This window comes from Gadus chalcogrammus, chromosome 1, assembly GCF_026213295.1.
Source record: "Gadus chalcogrammus isolate NIFS_2021 chromosome 1, NIFS_Gcha_1.0, whole genome shotgun sequence".
Taxonomy (NCBI): Eukaryota; Metazoa; Chordata; class Actinopteri; order Gadiformes; family Gadidae; genus Gadus; species Gadus chalcogrammus.
The window spans coordinates 21460854-21472472 of record NC_079412.1 but is presented as its reverse complement, the minus strand read 5'-3'; the positions used below and the strand labels follow the sequence as shown (position 1 = coordinate 21472472).

Sequence of the window (11619 nt, the reverse complement as noted above, 5' to 3'; positions counted from 1 at the left end):
ATCAACTTAAAGGTTGAAATTCTTGTGCGAAGTTCTCGTGTGTTTAAAGGCCCAAGATTTTCTTGGGTACTCCCATATTTCTTCAACCATTGATAATCTCAGGGAAATCCATACTTTCAGGATAGAAACGTCCCGGGCAATAGGGGTTTGGGGTTAGAAAGAAAGATAAAGAAAAAGAAAAAAAAAAGAAAGAAAGAAAGAAAGAAAGAAAGAAAGAAAGAAAGAAAGAAAGAAAGAAAGAAAGAAAGAAAGAAAGAAAGAAAGAAAGAAAGAAAGAAAGAAAGAAAGAAAGAAAGAAAGAAAGAGAGAGAGAGAGAAAGAAAGAAAGAAAGAAAGAAAGAAAGAAAGAAAGAAAGAAAGAAAGAAAGAAAGAAAGAAAGAAAGAAAGAAAGAAAGAAAGAAAGAAAGAAAGAAAGAAAGAAAGAAAGAAAGAAAGAAAGAAAGAAAGAAAGAACGAACGAAAGAAAGAAAGAAAGAAAGAAAGAAAGAAAGAAAGAAAGAAAGAAAGAAAGAAAGAAAGAAAGAAAGAAAGAAAGAAAGAAAGAAAGAAAGAAAGAAAGAAAGAAAGAAAAAGAAAGAAAGAAAGCGATAAAGACAGACAGAAAGAGAATTCCAAGTCTTACAAACTGTTTATTCTCATTGTCATGAAGTCAAGGACCGCTCCCTCCCGCATACGTGGACGAGCGTTTACATCGTGGTCGCGCCTCACGGCAAGGGAGGACAGCGTGTCCGCGCACCGAAGGACCGCGCCGTCGGCCGTCAGCTGTTTGCAGGACTGTACTGTTGTAGCTTCCGACCATGGAGTCTAGCAGCCTTTCTCCCCCGGATGGACTGAGACCGGTTGACTGACCGAGTCCGGTGAGTCATGTGTTAGTGAATAACCAGTTAGTTACAGTCTTTCGTAAACCGTTCGCTTTAACAAAACGTCCGCCGCCAAAGTTGTTAGCTTCTAAGCAAACAGCAGCTCCCCATTTGTGACGTCGGAAAGTTTAAATGAGAAAGTAGCGCAGAGACGCCACGAAACAAAGTGTTGAAATATAGCAAGTATTATGTCCTACAGGTCTACAGGGTCCTCCTTCTGGAGTCTACTACTGTCCCCTAACCACTACTGCGAGACCACCAGAGCTGAATAGGTCAACGCGGCCAGAGGAGCACCACCGCGGTCCTCCTCATATCTGGGACAGCAGAACCAGTCGAACTATTAGTAGATTAGTGGTAGTAGTAGTATGAGTATTATCAGCTGAACTTCCACTATTTCACGCCTTTGGGTGTTGAATTCAACTGTAACCTGACCTTTCAATTCTCTATGTTAGTCTGGGTCACCACAGTGGTCTATGTTAGTCTCTATGTTAGTCTCTATGTTAGTCTGGTTCACCGCAGTGAACCCAGTCAGTGCGGTCCTCCTCACGCTGACTGTTAGAGATGGTTTTGCTCCTCAATGTTTCCTGCCTGAGGCCCACTCTGGATTATTTATGTAGAGTTTCCATGGTCGTAACTAGAGTCCCGGAAAAAAAAACACACATGCACATACCAACACACACACACACCACCACGCACGTACGCACATGCTTACCAACACACACTCACACACATGCAAGCGCATACCAACACGCACACCACCACACACGCACAAGCAATTACAATTAGGGCATTTAGCAGACGCTTTTATCCCAAAGCGCTTACATCGGTTAATACACACATTGATACACCGACGGCAGAGTCGACCATGCAAGGCGACAGCCAGCTCGTCAGGAGCAGTTAGGGTTAAGTGTCTTGCTCAGGGACACATCAACACTCAGCTAGGAGGAGCTGGGGATTGAACTAGCAACCTTTAACAAGTGCTTTAACAAGCACAATAACACACAGGCACACCAACGTGCACACCAACACACACACACACCGATATGCACACGCAGACACACACACACACACACACACACACCAACAAGCACACACGCACCCACACCAACACGCACACACACCAACACACACACATGCACGCATCAACCCACACACACGATATACACACGCACGGACACACACACACCAACAAGCACACACACACACGCACCAACACACACATGCACGCATCAACCCACACACACACGATATGCACACGCACTGACACACCTCGCACACACACACACGGAGCCACACCAAAATGCACACACACCAACACACACACATGCGCACACACATTCATCCACTGAAACAATCTCCTATTCATATTTCACGTCACCCCCTGCTTTAGGAGTTTAGTTTTGATCAAACCACTTTAATACAAATAATAACAAATATCCTGGCTTAGAGGGTCATGAACCCAAACTTCCTAGCCAGTTTGTGAACGTTCTGCGCTGCTTCGAACTCAAGTCTTGTTGTTTCCCTTTATTAATAATTCTCATAGTGTTTGAATACGAGCTTATACAGAGAGCTCCCCGACACTTTAAATAATAAACACACCAAAAAGCTGGACCTTGAGAGTAAATATTAGCCTGATATTTCCCTCCTGTCTCGAGTTTAGACTGCCCTGTCATCACTATTATCTGCGGTGGGCAGTCTTCTGCATTGTGCAACGTGGAAGATATTAGAAGGGGACTGAGGGTGTGTTCATCTAACGGTCGGTTTACATGCTGAGTCACACACTGCCGCTCACAACGATCCCTCCCTCAGTGTCCCCCGGGGGCGTGGCCTAGTGTGATTACAAGCTCACCTGGTCAGGAACAAGCTCACCTGGTTGCTCATGACCTCACCTGGTCACTGATCCCTAACGACCTCAACCAGTCGCTAAAGCTGCTTTATAATAATGTAGATAATGTCATACTCAATCCTGTATATTAAACCCCTGTATAGTAATTATATTAAACCCGTCTATTCAACCCTGTATAATAAACCCTTTTTAGTTGACTTAACCCTGTAAAGTAATTGTATTAAACCTGTCTTTAAACCCTGTTCCCTGGTGTGCCCCTAGCGCCCCCCGGTGTTGAGGAGGCTGATGGCGTCCCGCCTGCTGGAGCGTTTGAAGCGCTCGCTCTTCAAGGAGGGCGAGGGGGCGGAGCCTCAGCCACCAGGAAGTGAACAGGAAGCGGATGGGAGGGAGGAGGAGCGATGGGAAGCGGAGCTGGCCGAGGAGGAGGAGTGTGTGTCCGAGCGGCTTGGCGGCATGCTGTGCTTCGACGGAGCAGGAGCGGGAGGAGGAGGAGGAGAGGAGGGAGGAGAGGAGGAGGGCTCAGGGATAGACAGCGACTCAGACTTCCTGAGCGAGTCCATGGAGGAGGGGCTTAGCAGCACAGGTGAGGAGACTCCTGTCTGTTAGGGCTGCTCGATTATGGGAAAAATCATAATCACGATTATTTTGTTCAACATTGAAATCACGATTGATCAATATTATTTTGAAGTTTGATAACATGTTGAATTTATTCAGCATGTCTCTCCCAAAAAAACATTGTAGCTGAGAACTTTTCGCCTTTTCGCCTTAAATTTCGCCTTAAAAAATTGTCCGTCTGTCTCCCCTGACTCTGCCGCCCTCCACTCAGAGACCAGTCCGGTGGGCGGGGCTCAGTTAGGCCCCTCCCCCGCAGCGCGCCTGCTGCAGGAGGGCTGGCGGGGGCTCCGGGGGGGCGTGGCCCCGGCCCCCCCCAGCAGGGGGCGGGGGGCGGACCAGCTGCTGTTCGAGGCCACGGACGCCAGCGTGGTGGTGGAGGGCTCCGCCAAATACGTGGTGAGGGGAGGAGACGTCCCAACACGTGTGTGTGTGTGTGTGTGTGTGTGTGTGTGTGTGTGTGTGTGTGTGTGTGTGTGTGTGTGTGTGTGTGTGTGTGTGTGTGTGTGTGTGTGTGTGTGTGTGTGTGTGTGTGTGTGTGTGAATGCATTTGTGTGTGTGTGTAAATGCATTTATGTGTGTGTGTGTAAATGCATTTATGTGTGTGTGTGTAAATGCATTTATGTGTGTGTGTGTAAATGCATTTATGTGTGTGTGTGTAAATGCATTTATGTGTGTGTGTATGTAGCTCTACACCATCCACGTGGTGCAGGCGGGTGGCAGTGACAAGACCCCGGCCGTCATCACCAGGCGATACTCGGACTTCCAGCGGCTCCACGCCACCCTGCGCCGTAACCATGGAGACCAGATGCACGGAGTCTGCTTCCCACGTGAGGAGAGAGAGAGAGAGAGAGAGAGAGAGAGAGAGAGAGAGAGAGAGAGAGAGAGAGAGAGAGAGAGAGAGAGAGAGAGAGAGAGAGAGAGAGAGAGAGAGAGAGAGAGAGAGAGAGAGAGAGAGACTCAATACATTCTCAATACATTCTCTGACATCATGCCGTGACGTCCATCATGCGTTCTCTGGTTGCCATGACTCTGACGGTGGTTGCTAGGTAAGAAGCTGCGCAGTAACTACACGGCGCAGACCATCGCGCGCCGAAGCCGGGCCTTCGAGCAGTACCTGTCCCACCTGTGCTCCGGGGCGGTGCTGAGGGGGGCGTCCTGCGTCAGGCTCTTCTTCTACCTGCCGGACCTGCTGACCGGACAGCTGCTCATCAGGTACACTGAGTCCTGGTCCTGGTCCTGGTCCTGGTCCTGGTCCTGGTCATCTCATCTGGTGTTAACCAGTAGTCATGTTGCTGTACACCAGCCTTCACTAGCACCACCCTTCATTAAAACCAGCCTCCATTACACCACCCTTCACTAACACCACCCCTCACTAACATTACCCTTCACTAACACCATCCTTCACTAACACCACCCTTCATTAAAACCAGCCTCCATTACACCACCCCTCACTAACATCACCCTTATTTAACACCACCCTTCACTTACACCACCCTTCACTAACACTTCACTAAATCACCTTTGACTAACACCACCATTCCTTAACACCACCCTCCACTAACACCACCATTCCTTAACACCACCCTCCACTAACACCACCCTTCACTAACACCACCCTCCACTAACACCACCCTCGTGCTGTGGTCCTGCAGGGTGGGGCGGTACCAGGAGGCTCTGGGTCCGCTGCTCAACGCTAAGAGACTGCAGACCAAACTGGGCCACCCTCAGGCCCCGCCCACCACGTCGGCCACGCCCACACCATTGGGCCCGCCCACCCCATCGTCCACGCCGACCGCATTGGCCCCATCCCCCGCCTCCCCCCATTGGCTGTTCACGCTCGTGGCACTGGCCAGCTGTTTCCAGGAAGTGGACCAGCTGGAAGAAGCTCAGGAACACTGTGACGAGGCCCTCCGCCTCCTAGCCCCGCCCCCACACACCGACAACACCGACAACTTTGAGGACAGGCCACACCCCCAGGAGGATGAGCCACACCCCCTTGGTGATGGGCCATACACTGCACTACCGATAGAACTCCCCCAAACTATGGACAACCTCAGCCCAACCAATGAAAACCCTCCTCTGCTCCTGCCTAAGCCCCACCCACTCCTGCTTCAGTTGCTAAGGGCCATTGTTCGGTTGTCATGGCAAACAGGAAGAGACAAGCGGCAGTGGGAGGGGCTTCTGCAGCAGCTTGGGGAGCAGTGGGTGGAGCCTGACAACCAGCCAACCATCAAGGAGTTCCTGGTGAAACAAGACCTGAGAGAGACGGAGACGGAGGGGTAGCGCACACACACACATACGCACGCACGTGCACACACACAAGAAAACACACGCACACAAAGACGCACGCACACACGTAGACACTTTATTGAGGCACCTTAGTGTTGCACCAGTAGTAGAAGTATCTACCAAGTATATCGTAGCACCAAGTGGCTAGCATTAATAAAGGGATTAGCAAGCTACTTTTAGCCTTAGAGGTGAGAGTGCAGGATTAACTAGCATCTAGCGATGAGATCCGCCCTCCCCTTCCTAACAATGGAGGCCTATACTGGCCTATCGGGGGCCAGCAGGTAACTTCCACAATGATGTCATCGTATACGACTGCATCGTGTAGCCAAGTTTCATGTAACAAGGTGCCTTGAAAGATTTTAAATGGTATACAGTGAACTAAATATACTGCACCTTTGATGAATATAATTAGCTATCTAGCATTAGCATAAACAACGGCATTTTGCTGGCCGCCTATATAGCATGAATATGGCGATTAGCTGACATGATTTAGCATTAATAAAGGCATTCAAAATGCTACCTTGAGCATTAATAAAGGCATATAGCTAACTATCTTAGGCATTAATAAAGATATGTAGCTAGCTAGTTTTAGCATTGAAAAAGGGTATTTTAAGCAGGTCAGTACTAAGAACAGATGACGTTTGTTTTGGACAAAACCACTCATTAGGAAGCACATTTTGGAATGTGTGCTCAGTGTCAGAGGGGGTGAGTTGAAGAAGAATCATGGCTGATTTATGTCTGGACAGAGACAATGTCCGCCATTACTTGCGGTCTTTGCAGGGAAGACTGCAGGTAAGGTAGCGGACAGAACATATAGTTTAGGCCTCTCAAAAACACGTTTTTACACATGTTGGACTTCCTGAAGGCCCAAAGACATTACATAAAGCTGTGTTGGATAACGTCTTAACTCTGATGTAAACACACCAAGCACACCACAGTCTGCTGCTAGCGTACAATATTATCCTCTTTATAGACATGTAAAGGAACGCTATTATAGTCATCATGTAACCTAGAATACTGTGCAGCAGGTCCTTTCTGAGTTATCTCTGTCGCTTTCCCTACAATATTTACACTTTTTACAGTGCCACGTTTTTTAATATCTCTAGGCTTCGTCCACATCCTTTTACATTGATCTTACATGTTTAAACGAGGAAGGAATATGTGGAATGGAACTTTAAGGCTCCTTTTAAACGTATCGATATAATGGTGCATGATTCATATCTGACCACTAGGGGGCAGAGGGTCCCCATCTGGCCAGACGGAGGCCTTAGTAGCCCAAAAAGCATTTTCAACAGCACTTAAAGGACCCTAGCCGTTTGGAAATCTCTCACCTTTGTGTGTGAGAAGTTCTGGAAACTAGTCAACGAGATTAAATAAATCCTAGTTTAGGATTTATTTAATCCTAAACTAGGATTAAATAAATTCCAGTTTATTTAATTAAAATAGGATTTTAGACATCAAGAAATGTATTATTTGATAAAAGCAATAGAAGTAATTTGGGTGTTTAATTAAGGGACAGGCGTCCCAGCCGTGGGGTGGTGAGTCCCAGCCGTGGGGTGAAGGTGGAAGAGCTGCTCTGTTAATGGGTTCTGTGGAGGAGGGTCCAGGGAACTTGTTTTTTCTACAGTTGTGTTTTATAGAATAAAGGTCTTGTCTCGGCAGAGCGTGTTGCGTGATTCTTCCAGGCTGAACCTGGACCTGCAGAGGTCACCAGCAGGGGGCAGATGGAGGCGTGCTCTGATTGGTGCAGCCTTCAGCGTTCTCAACACGGCCGAGTAAGAGGAACGGACAGGACCCCACCCTGACACCACCCTGACCCCACCCTGACACCAACCTTCACCTGGGCTCAGCGCTCATGGCCTGCAAAAGAAACGGAATCGATGCTAAAGTGAGCACAATTTGCTCAACAAGTCAGGTTCTGCCGCTTGCTACTGCTCACTCCTGCACCATGCATATATCTGTTTAATAACTTTATATATTATATTTACATGCTGCCACTGTCCTATTATTGCTGTCGTTTGTAATTGAATCCTCCACACAGCTGTGTGGGCTGTGTGTCCTAGTGCTGGAATGTGATTCTGGTTATTGACCACTAGAGGGAGCCGCGTGACGTGCTTATGTTCCAGTAGTCCCATGGAATAATTCCGGATTGTGTTGAATTCATTGGTTACAAACACACCCAGTGTCCCTGGATCCACTGCTTCACAGCAGATCATCCGTCATCTCCGTGACAACCCTGACGTCCCCATTGCCCCCTCGCATCACCATAGCAACCATTACTTCGCCATGCATACACAGTTACCTAGCAACTGTCATCAGTGACATCATCAGTGTGCTGCTTTCTACAAGGTCTTGAATTCAACCTCGAGAGCAGATTCCAACTGGTGGTTCAGGACCCCAGAGCACTATTGGAGACTGCTATGGGCCCCACTATGGGGACCACTATGGGACCCCACTATGGGGACCACTATGGGGACCGCTATGGGGGACCACTATGGTCTAATAAAGTGAGATATGTGATGATGCAGATTGGATGAAGAAAAGCCTGCCATGAGGCCACGATGCTATTGGTTTTCAGACGTAGACAGACCACGGTATTGGTTCTCAGACGTACAGACAGACAATGGTCCCGCCCACAGGTTATGGTCAGTCCAAAGTAAGAGATCTTTTTATATCCACAAGTTTGTTAAGAAATACAAACAAAACATAATATGCCGAAAAAGCATAAATATGGAGGAGATACATCCCGTCCTTGAACCTTCTTGCCTCATGTGTTGCTTGTTTACAGTCTGATGAGAAATCCATGGGTGTTTCCGACTTGAACCTTCTACGATTTACTTTGCTTCAACTTTTTTGGAAATGTTGCTCTTGAAGTTTACTTGCAAGTTAAAGGCTCTTTAATAGAAAAGTTCACTCAAGAGTTAGTTTGATCACTACATTACATACTGGCTCAGCTGGGTTCATCTGGGTACACTGTTTTGCATTCACAGCTGGTAGCTAAGGTGAACATGCTAAATGCTAGCTGATATAAAGTGCTAGCTTTGTGTCACTCAGGGCTCTAGTGAGATGATTGTAGTTTTGTTCCCCCCAAAAACAGATTGTACATCAACACTTTACCAGGTTAACACAGAAGAACAGTGCACAAACAAGTTGTTCACACACACACACACACACACACACACACACACACACACACACACACACACACACGTGGTTTATCAAATATAGTACTTTACCAATATATCCACAGAGGTCAACTCTTTTCTCTTTTCAAAACACAGGCCATAAAAATAAACTTTCTTTGTTGCAGATCCCGAATCCTAAGCTTCTGCCCTTCCTTTCAAAATATCTTTGTATGACTCTTTCCTGCATCAAGGGTCATCTCCCATTTACACATAATGCTTACATTTCTCCTCAGGAACTTCTGCCTGGACCACTGTTATGGATCTGTGACTGATCTGTGATGGATCTGTTATGGATTTGTTATTGATCTGGTATTGATCAGCTCCCTGCTGAGCCCAGACCACAGGTTCATCCTGTTCACTAAGCTGGTTGTATCTCGGCGGCACCAATCACAGTCTAACCTAGGTGGTCTCTAGACAGCACTAACAGATAACAGATTGCAGGGCGTTAGCCCGTAGACACTGATTACAGGGTGCAGATGAAATCCTGTCATACGGTTGTAGCAGGTAACAGAATGAGACAGTAGTAACGGATATAAATAGGAGCAGTGAGACAGTAGTAACAGATAGTTAGGATCTGTAAGACAACAGTAACAGATAGCAGAGTTAGGATCTGTCAGACCATAGTAACAGATAGCAGTTAGGATCTGTCAGACCGTATTAACGGATAGCAGAGTTAGGATCTGTCAGACCATAGTAACAGAAAGCAGAGTTTGGATCGGTCAGACCCTAGTAACAGATAGCAGAGTGAGGATCGGTCAGACCGTAGTAACAGATAGCAGAGTGAGGATCTGTCAGACCGTAGTAACAGATAGAGTGGGGATCGGTCAGACCTTAGTAACAGATAGAGTGGGGATCGGTCAGACCGTAGTAACAGATAGCAGAGTGGGGATCGGTCAGACCGTAGTAACAGATAGAGTGGGGATCGGTCAGACCGTAGTAACAGGTAGGCCGTTTCTCAATTCCTAGCACGCGTACTACGGACTCGATGACTTGCAAGCATGTACTTGGCAAGTCTGTACTTCAAGCACATACTTGCGAGCACGCGAGTACGTACCTGCGATTGGAACAGCAGCGGACTCGATGACGTCACCACCTCTGCTCGTCCGTTAACTTTGCTACGGCCTCATTTAGGCATATACTACTGAACAATATAAACAGATGATATAAAACAAAATCCCAGCCTCTTTCATTTTCAAATAGTATGTAAATATTCTGAATGAATAAAAATTGAAAAGATATGCGTGTCCTGTCATGTGTATAAGCTATACACACACGATTTTATATATATTTATATATTATCTTATATTATTATTATTATTATAATATATAAATATATATATAAGTTAAGAGTAACTTAAGCTACAGTTGTGCGTCTTCTCCATATTGTCCGCCATCGTACTGCTGCGAGTGCGAAATTCATCCTGGGACTTATAGCGATTGCAAGCACACACGAGCCACCTCCGATGCATGCTCGGTGAAACAGCGAGATCGAGCACGCTTCAAGAACACTTCCGGGTTTTACGACAGTACTCGCTTGATGCGTGCTTCGAATTGGAACAGTGCTCGGGCAACGACTGATGACGTTTCACGAGTCCACGAGCACACGAGCACGCACAAGTACGCGAATTGAGAAACGGCCATAGAGTGGGGATCGGTCAGACCGTAGTAACAGATAGAGTGGGGATCGGTCAGACCGTAGAAACAGATAGAGTGGGGATCGGTCAGACCGTAGTAACAGATAGAGTGGGGATCGGTCAGACCGTAGAAACAGATAGAGTGGGGATCTGTCAGACCGTAGTAACAGAGAGCAGAGTGAGGATCTGTCAGACCGTAGTAACAGATAGAGTGGGGATCGGTCAGACCGTAGTAACAGATAGCAGAGTGAGGATCGGTCAGACCGTAGAAACAGATTGAGTGGGGATCTGTCAGACCGTAGTAACAGATAGCAGAGTGAGGATCTGTCAGACCGTAGTAACAGATAGCAGAGTGGGGATCGGTCAGACCATAGTAACAGATAGCAGAGTGAGGATCGGTCAGACCGTAGTAACAGATAGCAGAGGGCTGCGACAGAGCTGGCTGTCAGTGTCCACGCGGGTCCCGTGTGACAGCAGCTCCTCCACCGTGGTCCAGTCGTCGAGCAGCTTGCTGTGGCGCAGGCGGTTCTGCTTCATGTGGCTGAGCTCCAGCACCGTCTGGGAGGAGGTCGACCCCTGACCCCCGGCCGCCAGCTCCTCCGCCCCGCCCCCCCGCCGCTCGCGGTGTTGCCGTGACAACGCCGCGTGGCGCCGCCGCTCGGTGCGGCTCCAGTAGCGCCCCGCCCAGTGCCGCTCCTCCTCCCAGCCCGCGCCTCCCGCCCCGCCCTCTCCCCGCGCCTCCTCGTCCGTGGTGACCTCACTGCGCTCCCTGGCCAATCGGGACGCCCGGGCCCGCAGCAGCTGGTTCCTCACCGCCTTCTGATTGGACAGTCTGCAGCGGGGGGAGGAAGGGGAGTGGGGGGAGTGGGGGGAGTGAGGGGAGTGGGGGGAGCGAGGGGAGAGGGGGGCCACCGCCAGCGTGCTGTAGAGGGGGCCACAGTGGCTCCTGGGGGTGCTGGTTCGATTCCCCAGAGTCTGAACACTGCGGCCGTTGGAGGCGCGACTGGAGGCGGAGCCGGGGCTCTTGGAGAGGGAGTCCTCCTCCTCCCGGCTCCTCCAGCGCACCTCCCACTCCTCCGCACTCCTGCCCCCGGGGGGGTCGTGGAGCTGGAGGGAGTTGAGCTGGAGGCGTGGGGGGGGAGTGGGGCGGTCGGGACCAGGGACGCTGGCCGTGCTACGGGGCTCCGGG

At 48.9% G+C, this 11619-nt stretch overlaps 1 protein-coding gene across 1 annotated transcript; it reads left to right on the top strand.

The window, feature by feature from the left end:
- The first annotated feature begins 653 nt into the window (after window positions 1–653).
- On the top strand, window positions 654–7487 carry snx21 (sorting nexin family member 21). The gene is made up of 6 exons (XM_056595704.1): window positions 654–858; window positions 2969–3290; window positions 3534–3718; window positions 4008–4149; window positions 4369–4534; window positions 4975–7487. Exons 2-6 carry the CDS (start codon window positions 2993–2995, stop codon window positions 5603–5605), a joined length of 1422 nt encoding a protein of 473 aa, XP_056451679.1. The 5' UTR covers window positions 654–858; window positions 2969–2992; the 3' UTR covers window positions 5606–7487.
- The last annotated feature ends 4132 nt before the right edge of the window (window positions 7488–11619 follow it).

Bases quoted from the DNA above. Each gene is read 5' to 3' on its own strand.
- snx21 (XM_056595704.1), top strand. From the start codon at position 2,993: ATGGCGTCCCGCCTGCTGGAGCGTTTGAAGCGCTCGCTCTTCAAGGAG. The intron at 3,719-4,007 runs GTGAGGGGAGGA...GTGTGTATGTAG, and splicing joins AGGGCTCCGCCAAATACGTG to CTCTACACCATCCACGTGGT. The intron at 4,150-4,368 runs GTGAGGAGAGAG...GGTGGTTGCTAG, and splicing joins GCACGGAGTCTGCTTCCCAC to GTAAGAAGCTGCGCAGTAAC.